Raw genomic sequence first — 16888 nt, 5'->3', positions numbered from 1 at the left:
AGTAGGAGATCAGGATAAAAACTGGGCACCTCATGTGTGTTGCACTGTGTGCTACTCTGGGCTAACGCAATGGTTGAATGGGAAAAGAAAAGGATTGACATTTGCAGTGCCCATGGTTTGGCGTGAACAGAAAGATCATAGTTCGGACTGTTATTTCTGTATGACTAAAATTGCCGGATATTCAAAGAGGAATAAATCACAAATTGTGTACCCTGACTGTGAGTCTGCTCGTAAGCCATTACCACACGATGCGGAGAATCCAGTGCATGTTCCTCCTTCACCAGCCGCTGCTACTGAGACAGACAGTGATAGCTCAGATCCTAATAAAAAAGATGATGGCAGCGATGATGAATTTCTTGCCCAAGAAGATCAGGAATATCAGAAGAGTAAGCCACACCTACTAAACCAATCTGATTTAGATGATCTGATACGAGATCTGTCGTTGTCTAAAGAGAAATCAGAACTGTTAGCCTCTAGACTTCAGGAATGGAATTTGTTACAAGAAGGCACATCAATATCACACTTTCGTTATCGACACAAAAAGTTAGCTTCATACTATGTCATGGAAAATGGTGTCTGCTTCTGTACTGATGTGAATGGGCTTATGCTAGAGTTGGGTTGTAGACATTTTCCAGATCAATGGAGACTGTTCATAGACTCTAGTAAAGCAAGCTTGAAAGCTGTTCTGTTGCACAATGGCAATGAAAAGCCATCTGTCCCCATTGCACATGCGGTTGGAATGAAAGAGACCTATGCTTCTATGCAGATCATTCTGAAATTGATTAAATATTCAGAACATCAATGGAACATTTGTGCTGACCTCAAAGTTGTTGCACTAGTCCTTGGTTTGCAGTTAGGTTACACTAAGCATATGTGCTTTCTGTGCTTATGGAACAGTCGAGATGACAACAACCATTATAAAATTAAACGGTGGCCCAATAGAGATGAACATAAGATTGGTAAGCACAATGTTCAACACGAATCACTTGTAGATCCACTTAAAGTTTATCTTCCACCTCTTCACATTAAACTAGGACTAATGAAAAATTTTGTAGTAGCAATGGATCGTCAAGGGAATGGATTTAAGTATCTGAAGGAAAAGTTTAGTGCATTGAAAACTGAGGCCAAACTCAAAGCAGGAATCTTTATTGGTCCTGAAATCCACCAACTAATCCATGATGAAATCTTCAAGAAAGAACTCACCCCACTTGAACTAACTGCATGGGATGCATTTATATTAGTAGTTCAAAACTTCCTTGGAAACGAAAGAGCAGAAAACTATGCTGAACTAATAGACAATATGCTTCAAGCATACGAAATGCATGGTGCCCGAATGTCATTGAAAATGCATTTCCTACATTCACATCTTGACTTCTTTCCTCCAAATATGGGTAATGTCAGTGACGAACATGGTGAGAGATTCCACCAGGACATTTCTACTATGGAAAAAAGATACCCAGGTCGCTTTAACCCCAACATGATGGGCGATTACTGCTGGTTTTTGCAACGGGCCACTAGGACCACTCACAAGCGCAAAAGCAACTGCCTGAAGCACTTTTAAAAGTACTCTGCTGAGTTCAAGGCGATTTCTTAAGCTACTATAAGTGATTTTTAAGTTTTTTGGTTGATTTACCTATACTTCTTTTTCAATAAAAATGATAATACATGTTGTGAAACTGTGGGACATAACGATTCTGTATCTTTATTAATTGCTTATTTTAATTTTCACAAAAATTGGAATAACTTAATATCCTGACGTGCTACAAAAAAACTAACTTCAGATTTGGATTCAGCGCATTCGATTTAGTATAGCGCACATGGTTTTTGCCAAGTAGCAGACAAAAAGTGTTTATTTGTTGTGCTGTGTAATAGAAATAAGTTACTTTTTTCACCTTTTTTTTAACAACCACTCAGGACCAAGAAAAAATATTTTAAAATGCGTCACCCATTCTGTGTAATTTATTTTTATATATTGGAACCATTTATTTATTATGGTAATTTATTAATTTATTTGTTACCTGTAATTTTTTATTTATTTACTACAGACTGTGTCATAAACAACCTTTTTTTTTTTGGGGGGGGGGCACTTAAATATTAAAATAGTTTAATTTTCATCTGATTTATCTTGGATATGGGTATGGTTTATTAACTCCAGTTCCAGGGGAAATCTAGTCTCTTGCCTGCAAACAAGAGTCATGTAGTTAAGCTGTAATGACCCAGAAGGGGCCATTACAAATGTTTGAGCATTCATAGGAAAATAGTTTATGATTTGATGTATTGCCTGGTGTCATTGTCAAATTAAATGTAAGTTGTTGCTCTGTAATACCACTAGAGACCAGCAGGTGGTGGTATGTGTTGGCAAACGACTGTATTGGACGATGTCTGATCATTACCCTCTGTAGCCTGGTTACTATTGTAACCAGGGAGAGTTAACAGGTGTCAGTTAAGACAAGCTGAGCTCCAAACCCGCTCCCAGGGTACATCTATATGAGGTAGGTAGGTAGCAATATCCCAGACCAGACCTTAGTATGAACAGTTGAAATGCTTTACTCTATAACAGAATGATGGTTTACATCAACTGGACTGGTTCTTCTGTGGGAAATCTATAACTGCGGCTTGGCCTTGCTGCGATGGGCTCTGAAAAGACTGGAGAGGTATAGGACCTGCTCATCACCTCCAGCTCGGCTTGCCTTAACTGCCAACTGTCAACTCTCCCTGGTTACTATAGTGACCAAGCTATATATTGTTCAGACATCATCCAATACAGTCCCTTGCCGATACATTTCACTGTGGCACCCTACGGTTAAGTAGCCACAGTAACATCTGGTAAGTGCAGGAAGGGATTTCCACATTGAGAGAATTTACATACAACACTTTCCACCTCAGGCCTGTAGGGGGAGCTCGACTAACGGACGTCAGGCGTATTGGCTGACGTTAGTTGAGGTCTCCTATAAGAAATGCTGAGGGCAAGGGAGTCAGTTGAGCGGAGTTGAGTGCGGGACAGGTCAGAGGAAGAAACTGGTAAATGGTGCTGAATTAAGGCCCCGTCACACACAGAGATAAATCTTTGGCAGATCTGTGGTTGCAGTGAAATCATGGACATATTGTTCCATTTGTACACAGTCACAAACCTGGCACTGATTGTCCACAATTTCACTGCAACCACAGATCTGCCGCAGATTTATCTCTGTGTGTGACAGGGCCTTTAGCTAATTAAGGATTCACTTTCTAAGCTCAGTGTTTGTTTGTTTATTTAAATGTTTTATTAAGCCATCCCTCTGCTCTGTTTGTGCATATATTTGTGTTTCTTCAGATATTTTGTCATACCATGCCTGATGAAGGGGCCTGAGATGTCTCAAAAGCTTGCTTTGTAACATCACTTTATTTTATTTTAGTTAGCCATTAAAAGGTATCACAAGATTATAATTTTGTTCCTCTCACTGAGAACATTCAATAATTAAGGCCTTTAGACTGATACCAGAGGAAAGCTTAGCGAGTGTGAGAGATCCAGAGTGAAAGTCGGAGGTGAGGCGAGAAAGAGGGCTGAGGGACCAGTTCAGTTCACCCCAGAAGAAGCAACCCGGATACCGGAGTCCGAGTCTGTACGGGTTCATTCTGGTCCAGCAGAAAAGACCAGAGGGTGAAGGGGATTCAGTCTTCTGGCACAGAAACACTTGTAGCACCACCAGCAATAGAGCCAGGGACCACAGTGGAGTTAGTGGTGCCCAGGAGAATGGTTCTCATCGCCTGGTATACAAGTGAGAGATACAGGAGAGGTCTAGGCCAGGTTTTAGACAGCCCAGGACTTAAGCAAATATACAGTAATAAAGAGGCCTCATATCTCATGGATGTGGAAATCCTAACTGCCTCTCAACCACCCGGACTGTACCCTGGACTTAACCCTGCTAACAACATCAGTAAAGGTAGAGAAAGAAAGACCTGGTGTGTGTGACAGTTATTGTTATCAAAGGTAATGCTCTCACTGTGGACTTCGTTTGCCTGAACATGGTGAGCCACATCTCAGTGGCCTTGAAGAGACTGGTATCAAAACTCATATGGTAAGCTGTCTCCCTGTGTGTAAAATCTCGATCCTTCCCAATGGCCACGGGGATATCGCCTCTCCTACAGGGAGCGTATCTATCTGCTTCATCATAACCCCGGAAGTCTGAAAGCAGCGCCGGTAATATTAACGAGAACCGTAGGTGGCATCACAAGACACTTTTATTTATTTACTTTTACTATTTTTTTTATCAGGCTTCTTTTAACTACCACCAGGGCAACGGGACCGGGCACAGCCACCTATGACAATCCCCTAAGAAGTAAAAGCCCGGTACCGGGTACCCTACGGCTCTGAGCCAGGCACCACCACCTACTGGTCTCCAGTGGTATTACAGAGCAACAACTTACATTTAATTTGACAATTTTGATCAAAAACCAGTGTTTACTAAGTACCCTATGTTTATATGCACTATGCTTTTATTTAGTTACAACAGGGTATGTTTTCACAATTTTTCCCTTGGTTTCTCTTTGTCTAATGGCCAGTGTGAACATGAGCTCACAAGCTCCATGTATACCATCTCATACTCCGGCTCATTTTTTTGTTTTTATGTAGTTTTTTTGTATTCAGTACAAATGGGGTGTGGCCCTCCCTCTTGGTGAGCTGGACATTTCATTCTGTGAATCCCCCTGACTGTGTGTGTCCTGTTGGGACCCGGTCGCTCTCAGCCCTTAGCCACATTGAGGCCTATTTTAGACCCATGGTAAGGTTTTAATATTAGAGAGTGTAGGTACTATCCCAACTGGGTACACCTTGGCGTTGGTGGGATAGCTTTATGCTTTTTTTGATCAAAAACAGTGTTTACTAAGTACCCTATGTTTATATGCACTATGCTTTTATTTAGTTACAACAGGGTATGTTTTCACAATTTTTCCCTTGGTTTCTCTTTGTCTAATGGCCAGTGTGAACATGAGCTCACAAGCTCCATGTATACCATCTCATACTCCGGCTCATTTTTTTGTTTTTATGTAGTTTTTTTGTATTCAGTACAAATGGGGTGTGGCCCTCCCTCTTGGTGAGCTGGACATTTCATTCTGTGAATCCCCCTGACTGTGTGTGTCCTGTTGGGACCCGGTCGCTCTCAGCCCTTAGCCACATTGAGGCCTATTTTAGACCCATGGTAAGGTTTTAATATTAGAGAGTGTAGGTACTATCCCAACTGGGTACACCTTGGCGTTGGTGGGATAGCTTTATGCTTTTTTTGATCAAAAACAGTGTTTACTAAGTACCCTATGTTTATATGCACTATGCTTTTATTTAGTTACAACAGGGTATGTTTTCACAATTTTTCCCTTGGTTTCTCTTTGTCTAATGGCCAGTGTGAACATGAGCTCACAAGCTCCATGTATACCATCTCATACTCCGGCTCATTTTTTTGTTTTTATGTAGTTTTTTTGTATTCAGTACAAATGGGGTGTGGCCCTCCCTCTTGGTGAGCTGGACATTTCATTCTGTGAATCCCCCTGACTGTGTGTGTCCTGTTGGGACCTGGTCGCTCTCAGCCCTTAGCCACATTGAGGCCTATTTTAGACCCATGGTAAGGTTTTAATATTAGAGAGTGTAGGTACTATCCCAACTGGGTACACCTTGGCGTTGGTGGGATAGCTTTATGCTTTTTTTGATCAAAAACAGTGTTTACTAAGTACCCTATGTTTATATGCACTATGCTTTTATTTAGTTACCACAGGGTATGTTTTCACAATTTTTCCCTTGGTTTCTCTTTGTCTAATGGCCAGTGTGAACATGAGCTCACAAGCTCCATGTATACCATCTCATACTCCGGCTCATTTTTTTGTTTTTATGTAGTTTTTTTGTATTCAGTACAAATGGGGTGTGGCCCTCCCTCTTGGTGAGCTGGACATTTCATTCTGTGAATCCCCCTGACTGTGTGTGTCCTGTTGGGACCCGGTCGCTCTCAGCCCTTAGCCACATTGAGGCCTATTTTAGACCCATGGTAAGGTTTTAATATTAGAGAGTGTAGGTACTATCCCAACTGGGTACACCTTGGCGTTGGTGGGATAGCTTTATGCTTTTTTTGATCAAAAACAGTGTTTACTAAGTACCCTATGTTTATATGCACTATGCTTTTATTTAGTTACAACAGGGTATGTTTTCACAATTTTTCCCTTGGTTTCTCTTTGTCTAATGGCCAGTGTGAACATGAGCTCACAAGCTCCATGTATACCATCTCATACTCCGGCTCATTTTTTTGTTTTTATGTAGTTTTTTTGTATTCAGTACAAATGGGGTGTGGCCCTCCCTCTTGGTGAGCTGGACATTTCATTCTGTGAATCCCCCTGACTGTGTGTGTCCTGTTGGGACCTGGTCGCTCTCAGCCCTTAGCCACATTGAGGCCTATTTTAGACTCATGGTAAGGTTTTAATATTAGAGAGTGTAGGTACTATCCCAACTGGGTACACCTTGGCGTTGGTGGGATAGCTTTATGCTTTTTTTGATCAAAAACAGTGTTTACTAAGTACCCTATGTTTATATGCACTATGCTTTTATTTAGTTACCACAGGGTATGTTTTCACAATTTTTCCCTTGGTTTCTCTTTGTCTAATGGCCAGTGTGAACATGAGCTCACAAGCTCCATGTATACCATCTCATACTCCGGCTCATTTTTTTGTTTTTATGTAGTTTTTTTGTATTCAGTACAAATGGGGTGTGGCCCTCCCTCTTGGTGAGCTGGACATTTCATTCTGTGAATCCCCCTGACTGTGTGTGTCCTGTTGGGACCCGGTCGCTCTCAGCCCTTAGCCACATTGAGGCCTATTTTAGACCCATGGTAAGGTTTTAATATTAGAGAGTGTAGGTACTATCCCAACTGGGTACACCTTGGCGTTGGTGGGATAGCTTTATGCTTTTTTTGATCAAAAACAGTGTTTACTAAGTACCCTATGTTTATATGCACTATGCTTTTATTTAGTTACAACAGGGTATGTTTTCACAATTTTTCCCTTGGTTTCTCTTTGTCTAATGGCCAGTGTGAACATGAGCTCACAAGCTCCATGTATACCATCTCATACTCCGGCTCATTTTTTTGTTTTTTTGTTTTTTTGTTTTTGTTTTTTTGTTTTTTTCAACATCAGTAAAGGTAGAGAAAGAAAGACCTGGTGTGTGTGACAGTTATTGTTATCAAAGGTAATGCTCTCACTGTGGACTTCGTTTGCCTGAACATGGTGAGCCACATCTCAGTGGCCTTGAAGAGACTGGTATCAAAACTCATATGGTAAGCTGTCTCCCTGTGTGTAAAATCTCGATCCTTCCCAATGGCCACGGGGATATCGCCTCTCCTACAGGGAGCGTATCTATCTGCTTCATCATAACCCCGGAAGTCTGAAAGCAGCGCCGGTAATATTAACGAGAACCGTAGGTGGCATCACAAGACACTTTTATTTATTTACTTTTACTATTTTTTTTATCAGGCTTCTTTTAACTACCACCAGGGCAACGGGACCGGGCACAGCCACCTATGACAATCCCCTAAGAAGTAAAAGCCCGGTACCGGGTACCCTACGGCTCTGAGCCAGGCACCACCACCTACTGGTCTCCAGTGGTATTACAGAGCAACAACTTACATTTAATTTGACAATGAAACCATCATTGACAAATCATAAATTATTCTCCTATGAATACACAAACGTTCGTAATGGCCCCTTCTGGTTCATTACACACCTATGGCCCAAAAGCTTCTGCTTCACTCCCTATGAATAGTTATCACATGATCGATGTGTATGGAGGAGGGCACACTATCTCTTCCTATACCTGCACTCACAGCTCTTGTTTTGCGCTGTGTATACAGGGGAAGACTTAGATGTTACTGACAGTGCAGTGCTGGAACTTGCACATATTTCTGAAATAAAACATCCAATCTCTAAACAAAAGCTGTGCGTACATTCAGCATCCTAGCCTCAATATAGCACTGGCTTTACTTTGTGTATGAAAATCCTGATGGTTGGTTCACCTTAAGGTGTCATCTTGGTATTAGTTTTGACTTTTATTTTGAAACAACAATCTACCCTATAACTGTAAATATTGTGTCTACATGTTTTCTAAATTTGGAGTAGATTACTATTTTACTATTATTGATTTTTGACAACGTATTTACTGGTTTCTTAGTTTTCTATGGAGCAGACATGAAACTGAAAAAACAATTTCTTAATGACCATGAAGAACAGTTATATGGGAGAAATAAAGGACATGAATGAGATTGCTAAGTACATAGCAACGCGAGTATGTCAATAGAGAAAAGCTCCATTTACACAACTCATTATGATGTCATTTGTGGTTTTGTGTGGTCATACAAGTCAATGTACTGAAAATAAACAGGACACTAAAGAAAAGGCATAGAATTTGAAAATATGTTATGTTTGAGACTCTACATCTACTGCTTTCAAACAAAATGAACACCCCTTTTTAATTATCTTAAATAAACTGGAAAATTGGCAATTGAGAAGTAACCTTATAAGCCTAAAATGTTAAGGGATTGTCAAGCCTTTACAATTATCCTAAGCTTTACTGAACTGACTTGGAGTCTATTGGAATTAAATCTAGATAGCACATAGCTGGATTTTCTAGGACATCCAGGAGATTTAATCTTGTAGCTAATGAAATCTTCAAGAATTGATTTAGAAGTAGTTGTCAACCCTATGTGCACGTGTAAAATTCCATCAGTCAACCTCTATAATACATCACCTCTACACTAACAAGTTAAAGGCTATGTATGGGACTGTTTCTTGATGAATCCTGAAGCAGTATGATCATGGAGGACACATTGATTTACTTTTCTTTCTGTAAATGCTGATTAACCTCTGCACACCCGGGCGATTTTCCGTATTTCGTGTTTTCCTCCCCTTTTTCCAAGAGCCGTAAAATGTTCATTTTTTTCATTAATATAGCCATATGAGGGCTTGTTTTTTTGTAGAACGAGTTGTACTTTTGAATGACACCATTCGTTCTGCCCCATATTATACTGGAAAAAATTCAAGTTTATTGAAATTGCAAAAAAGTGAAATTAAACAATGATATTTGGGTTTTTTATTTACCATGTTCACTATGCAGTAAAACTGACCTGGCATTATGATTTCCCAGGTCAGTACAAGTTTGTAGATTCCAAACATGTATGTTTTTCGTTTACTTAAGTGGTAAAAAAAAATTCAGAAATTTGTCAAAAAAAGTATTTCACTTTTGTCGCTTTTTTTTCGAGACCTGTAATGTTTTCATTTTTAATGAGATCCAAGGTTCTGTGAGGGCTCATTTTTGCTCCCTGAGCTGACGAATTACTGATACCATTTTGGGGTACATATGATGTTTTGATTGTCTCTTGTTGCATTGTATTACAATGTTGTGGCAACCAAAAGATTCTGGCGTTTTTGATTGTTTTTCTCTTTATCGATCATATTCATTTATTTTATATCTTGATAGATTGAACATTTGTGAACTTGGCAATACCAAAATGTGTATTTTTAAATTTTTTTTAGTTGTTTTATTTTTAATGAGGAAAAGGGGGGTGATTTTAACCTTTGTGTTTTTTGAAATTTTGTTAATATTTTTAAAAACTTTTTTTCTTCTACGGTAATTAATAGTCCCCTTAGAAATCATGACTTCCTATGAATGCTGGCTCACAGCCGGCGTTCACAAGAGGATCGTAATGACAGACATAGGGGTCATCAGCTGACCTCTGGCTATCATCACAACCCATCAGCACTGGTGATCACGTGATGGGGCGCCGGTGAATGTTAAATGCCACTGTCAAAGATTGACAATGGCATTTATCTGGTCAACAGCCTCAGGTGGATCGGACATCTAGCCACTGATGTTAAAGGCACTTAATATCTGATTAAATCAGCTGTCAAATGCCGGGATCCTGCATCAAATTCATGGAAACAGCTGATGACATATAACAAAGTAAAACACTAGACCAAGATTGTCTAGAGTGGAAAAACGTGCCTTAAAGGGAGTGTGTCTACATATTCCAGTTCAAAGTGGAGAAGGAGAAGGGGTTAAACCCGCGCAATCCGCCAGATAAATTCAGAGGAGATGTTCATAATTCAGAACATTCTTTTATTCCATGGGTCTACGCGTTTCAAGGTCTGTGACCTCTTCTTCAGGACCAGTAAATCAACACTACATGTACATACAAATGAAGCTCTTTTATACCTGTGGTAACCACAAAGTACCGCCTCCCGGCACTTTGAAAAAAGTCAGAAGGGAAAGAAAAAAAAAAAAAAAAAAAAAAATCTGCATGCATGATACAGCATTTTTCACAGATATCATATACTTTGTAGAATGCTATTATACTGGTCATAAAAACAATTTATATGAGAAATACACATTCATAAATTGGAAAATTATAAAATAAAAAGAAAAGGAAAGAAAAAAAGTCAAAAATCAGGACACGAACTCCAAGAAAGTTGCCCATAAGGTAGCCTTCGATTTTTGTGGTGTACGCCACCAGTAGTTCTCAAAAATCTGTGTATCCCTAAAGTTATGTTCACAAGGTTGTGATATATGCGTACAATTAAATAAAACATATGTTTAATAAATATATTAAAAACATTTCAATATAGAAAAAATGATAAAGGAAAGAGATGAAATAAAATGATAATAAAAATGCATAATTTTCTGTGAACTTTTTATACAGAATAAAAATTCTTTCACCCAGGAGTACAAAGTGATGTGTATATAAATATATGTGAATAAAAATTTATAATATAATGTGTGCTATATTCTTTGTTTGTGTGTTAAAGAGGATGTGATATTTACTTTTTCTTTTTCAAAGAGGATCATAGTATCAACGAGCTTAAGGTTATTAGCGGGCATAAGCGTGGGAAAAAATATATATATGTGTGCGCATGCTCTTGACCCTACCATGAGGACACATAGTACAGCGGTACGGAGTAGATGCCAGAACTGGGACCGTGGGAATAAAATCTAAGGCGCCTGGGCCAGGGATATAGCTGGTTCAAGGTGGCTGTGTATGCAGTTATTTAAATTCTGAAGAGCAACATATAAATTAATAGATATAAAAACATAATATAAACAGTTGTTTCTCTAAAAAATATATATATATACATAGAGCCTATAAAAAGGGGACAATAATAAAAGGAGTCAGACTGAATAAAAACTCCCAAATGGCACAACAGATCAGTTGTTCTGAATTATCAACATCTCCTCTGAATTTATCTGGCGGATTGCGCGGGTTTAACCCCTTCTCCTTCTCCACTTTGATCTGCAAACACGTGGGGCCGCTGCAGCCGCCATTATCTGATGCTATCTATGGTGGTTGTGACCTCTCACAACCTGAATCGGTGAGTGTATTTTGATATATGCTAAACCGTATGTGTAATCTGGTAAAACCCTATCAGCGCTTCTCTTTTCTAGTTTCCATACATATTCCAGTTGTTATTTTACCACCTAGAGTATCAGGTTGACAATGCATGGCCTAATATATAGCAGGATTACATAACAGGAAAGGTGTTAAAATCTATTAAATTTGTAATCCTAAATGCAACCATTGTAACCACCAAGGAAGTATTTTTACTTACCCCAAACATTTGTCTAAGGTCTGGATCTCTAAATCTGAAAGGAATATTTGAAACATGGAGTCTCTTCGGCTGTGTTTTGTTTTCTGTGTTTTCAGAAGACTGTGTCTGTTGTTGTCCATCAGTCTGTGCTGATTCATCTGTTTGCTGTAAAATAAATGCACATTAAACTAAATTATTAGGAAATTTTCAAAATATAAAAAAAACAATTTGGCATTAGCTAACCTTAATTTTTTAAATAAAAGACAACTTTAAATAAATATGATGTCCGAAGAAAAAGCACTGTTAGTATAACCATTCTGATGATGTCTACAGTCACTACGTGAGACCGCAGAGTTCTAACTTTTTACAGGATGTGCACTGTTTGCTGTCAGGATTCTCTGGTATAATTGGTAAGAGTGGTAAGTAACTTAACCGCAATTATGTGATTTGCATACATGCAATTACATGTCAACTAGACATGCTCGGCCCAAATGCGAGGGAACCGTGCAACACCAAGAGCGTCTAGTTAGAATATGGCCAGAAGTATACAAATTACATAATTGTAGTCACATGATCACCTGCTCTCAATGGCAACACTGGTGGATCTTGACAGCACATAGTGAATGCACACTTTCATCAGAAGACCAGGCAACCCCTTTAAGGATTCTAGCTATGTATGGAGTTCTGGCAATTCTTCAAAGCAAGTAAAAGTATGCAAATTTCCAATCCTTCAAGGAGTCTTACAATTAGTACAGATATTTGTCCAATGAGACTAAACTACAGAAAATAGTTTTAAGGTGCTTCCTCCTAATCATTGTAGAGCAGGGTTTGACTGGTAAAGTGAGAAGCCATCATATCAGTAACTACCACTAAAAAGTGTCAAGAGATGATGAGATGTGCGAGACTGCCTTTTTAAGAGATTTTAGGCCATGAACCATCCAGACCTGAGTATTGTACACCAATGTGCTCACTTTTCAAAAAAGAGACTGGCACAAAAACTGCATAAGTCACAAAACTTGTTCAATTACTTTGGTTAATAATTTTAGTTCTTCTGGCAAAAATTTTTTTGATGAATCGGGATCTTAGTATTTTTAATCATTTCATGTTCAAAATAACACAATCTTTTGTAATGATGTCTTCACTAATTGAGGCTTTGTTTCATTTGGTCAAAGATCACCCATTGTCTAACCATAAATATGTAGTTTTTAGATCACTACTTGGTCTCTACAGATGCATATTGGCAGGTAGCCAAGATTAGGCTAAATACTGCAGTGGGGCTTCTAAGTCATTCAATGTCAATAATGCCTTTACTGCAATCTACACTTTACCCAATCACAACATTAACATTGTTTACAACCTTTCACAGAAAGCACTTGCATTCTGTTTTTTAATTTTCTATTATTAAAGTTAAATTATTAAATTAGTAGTGATGAGCGGCCATTCTTGGCACTGCTTTGTACATGATCGAGCATTGGAGTGCTTGGAAAACTCGGTACTCAATTGACTACTGTAGGTGCTCGAACTAAATTCTTGACTCCCTGTTCTTGTTACCTGCCCTAACACAACTTCTGGCCCACAACAGCCTTGATCATCTGCTTGTAGCAGGCAGCAGACCACGCTCGGCAACCTTCACGCCATCTTCCATCTTCCCGCTCACCATAGTCCCTGTCTTCCAGGTGCAGCTGGCATCACTGGCCAACTTCCGTTTTGAGTGTGCTATCCAAATATTCCTACTGGCCAAAATGACTGTGCGGTTAAATCCGCTCAAGTCCCTATTCCAGAAAATAAATCTTTCTCTCTTTCCTGTAACAGGGACTCAAGCAGAACTAGCCGTACATTAATTTTGTGCAGGGGGGACATTTGGATGTCACACATGGAATAGACGTGTCCGGGCGATGCCAGCTGCTTCCATATAACAGTGGCTGTGGTGGCCAGGAAGAGAGAACAGAGGTTTCCGAGCAATCTCTGATGCCTGTTGCAAGTGGATGATTATGACTGTGGTAGCTAGGGGCTAAATGAGGACAGGTAACAGAGTGAGGACTCAGGAAAAATATGCTCAAGTAACGCATTGACTCCTATTGTACTCAGAACTCGAGTCAAGTATTTCCAAGTGTCCGACAAACTCAATTCGAGTACTGAGCACTTTTGTGTTCACTTGTCACTAGAAATTAGGTTTTGATATAATAATAATAATAATTTTATTCTTTTACATAGCGCTATTAATTCCACAGCACTTTACATACATTGGCAACACTGTTCCCTTTGGGGCTCACAATCTAGAGTCCCTATCTGTATGTCTTTGGAGTGTGGGAGAAAATCCACGCAAGCACGGAGAGAACATACAAACTCCTTGCAGATAGTGTCCTTGGTGGGATTTGAACCCAGGACCCCAGCGCTTCAAGACTGCAGTGCTAACCACTGAGCCAGCGATCCTCCCTTAATCACTTTAATAGTTAAATATAGCACTCAATATATTGTGGAATCTTGTCTTAAATTAGCATTTCCATTGTATAATGTTAATGTCTAACTCCAAGTCACTCTTCACGGGTGTCATACACAGTTTTGCAATAATTCTGTGTGACACCCTTGCAGAGTGACTCAAATTTAGATAGTGGCAAGGATTTTGAAACTTACAAAGTCTGTTATCACTGATATAGCAAGATACAAAAAAAAGAAATATACAGACATTACTTATGTCTCCTGTAACTATAACACATACAAATATTTCCCATTTATTTCAATAATGTGCAATATACATTTTTCTGCCATTTTTCAATTTGGCAATAGTCCATTTGTGTGATTATGTGGAGTTTCATAAGAAGCCTGATCTATTTTTCTAAGAGATTAGAAGCATAGAAATAAGTGCTAAATTACACAATTATAAAATTACATACAGTATCAAGTTTTCCTATTGAGACTTTGCCAGCGTCAGACAATAACTATTTTGTTGTATCATTTGCATCTATATTTAATGTAAACTCTGCTCTGATGTAATTACAGTGCAAACTCATATTTTACTTTCCGCAGATTTTCTTTTATCAATCTTTGCCAACGTTTACCAGCTGGCTTTACACTCAAATTTCATTTTTTTTAAGCTGTAATATGGTGAAATGAATAATTTAATAAGAGTTCTTGGTTATAAAATGATGTGTAGCGCTATTATGCAATGGGTTCTATTTTCCTATATAAATCCAATACGTTTTGTATCCCATATATTAAATGTACATATAAATTGCATTTTTAAGTAACATAGTTGATCTTGTAACTAAGTTTGTTTTTTAAGACTATGTCCTTCTGTAAATGTCATCATCTCCTATACCTTGAAAGCAAGTGAAGGAGAGGGACTGTAAAGAAAACCTTATGTGTAATGTTAAAGTTGTAGATTATTCATATTCCTTTATTATATAATTGGCTCTACATTTCATTACGTTAACAAAGAAAGTAAACATTTCTTATTGCACCTGGTAAAATTATGTAAGTACCGTATTTTTCGATAAGATGCACCGCATTATAAGATGCACCCCAAATTCAGAGGAAAAATAAGGTAAAAAAAAATAAATATATGGGGGTCTGTTTTATAATCCGATGGTGTCTTACTGCTGTGCTGGGGCTGCAGGCTCTGCTCTGTGCTGGCTCTGCTCTGTGCTGCTCTGTTCTATCCTGGCTCTGTTCCATGCTGGCTCTGCTCCATGCTGGCTCTGCTCTGCCCTGTGCTGGTTCTGTCCCATGCTGGCTCTGCCTTGCCCCGTGCTGGCTCTGCTCTGCCCCATGCTAGCTCTGACCCATGCTGGTTCTGCTTACTGCTGACGTTGCCCCGTGCTGGCTCTGTTCTGTGAGGGGGCGGTGAGGCATGGGTTATTCTGAAGATGTCGGTGGTGAGGGCTTCAAACAATTGGTGCCCGGAGGCAGCACGTGCGCAGAATGAGCTATTGAGCCAAGAGCTCCATCTGCGCATGCGCGGACTCTGGGCTCCATTATTTGAAGTCCTTACCACTGACATTGTCAGAATGGCTTGTACCTCGCCGTCCGCCGCCGACCACAGCAGCTTTGCCACCCGCTGACAACCACAGCAGCTTTGCCGGATGCCGCCGACCAAAGCAGCTGCGCCAGCTGCTGCCAACCACAGCAGCTCCGCCGGGCGCTGACCACAGCAGTTTCGCTTGCCACCACCGACCACAGCAGCTGCGCCAGCCGCCGACAACCACAGCAGCTCTGCCAGCCACCGCATAGAGCCCCTGCCTTCTGTGACCCCTCTCAATCACCACCTGGTAAGCTACAGTCGGATTTTAAGATGCACCCCTTATTTTCCTCCCACATTTTTGGGAGGAAAAGTGTGTCATATGATCCGAAAAATACAGTAGGTGTCTATAAAGATGTATATAAATGTTGTTTGCATGACCTTAAAGAAAACCATGATTGATATTATCCTAACATTTTTAAAGAGGATCTTTTATGCTAAACTGGCCACATCATGGAATAGTGGCTTTAGGTCCAAGTGGGCAGTACCACATTTTTTTTTATCTTGGGGTGTATCCTAATTCCTCTGTATCAATGACAATTATAAGCTGATAGCAACAAACTGGTGAACAAAGAATATGCTCCCACAATAGGTTAGGGCAGATGTCTGTAAGACATATAATGATAGACAGTCTGCTTTCCTCATTAGTGTCACTGCAGAGCTGTCTGTCATTACAAAGTTCCAGGAATAGAGCAGAACATACAAACACAGATTTCATCTCACAAAAGTCAGTGCAAGGGGAGTTTAGTTGAACTGACAACACTGTGAGAGAAGATGCACTGCTTCAGAGATGTTTGCAATGAGACAAATCTCAGCTCTGCTGTACTGCCCTGCCCCAATCACTAACTGAAGTGAAATAAAAGCTCAAAGAAGTATGTAATTACACTCATCTCTACACTTCTGTACTATAATCTATGTAACCATGCACAGTTCTGCAGGGAGAAGAGCAAATAGTCTGTCAGTACATGTCTCACTCTGAGAAACCTGCTCTAACCTATTGGGGGAGCATATTCTTTTTTTCCACAGTACGTTACTGCCAGCTCATGATTAGTCAACGTCATACAAAGAAAGAAGTACACATCCTTAGAGAAAATAATCAGTTATCACCCCCTTAGATTTAACATAAATTCTAACCAAAACTGTGCAAGTTAATAACTGTGAAGGAAGAAATGGAAAAAAAAAAGAGCTATGTTTCAGCTATTTCTACTTCCACTTTTCCATAATGTGTCCAGGTTAACATGCTAAACCTGCTGAAAGGTCTTCTTTAAGAAGGCCTCTAGCATC

The 16888-nt window shown here is 39.6% G+C and overlaps 1 protein-coding gene across 11 annotated transcripts in view; it reads right to left on the bottom strand.

Moving 5' to 3' along the window:
• The window catches only part of RBFOX1 (RNA binding fox-1 homolog 1), a 974619-nt gene that overhangs the window by 290031 nt on the left and 667700 nt on the right, over positions 1–16888 (bottom strand). For all 11 annotated transcript variants that reach the window (XM_075317889.1, XM_075317888.1, XM_075317885.1 and 8 more), the window contains exon 3: positions 11608–11751. In XM_075317889.1, coding sequence (XP_075174004.1) covers positions 11608–11751 — 144 coding nt within the window. The remainder of the gene's footprint in view (positions 1–11607; positions 11752–16888) is intronic.

This window comes from Anomaloglossus baeobatrachus, chromosome 7 (assembly GCF_048569485.1).
Source record: "Anomaloglossus baeobatrachus isolate aAnoBae1 chromosome 7, aAnoBae1.hap1, whole genome shotgun sequence".
Lineage (NCBI taxonomy): Eukaryota > Metazoa > Chordata > Amphibia > Anura > Aromobatidae > Anomaloglossus > Anomaloglossus baeobatrachus.
Note: the sequence above shows the minus strand (reverse complement) of the source record. Positions and strands in the feature narration are given on the sequence as shown.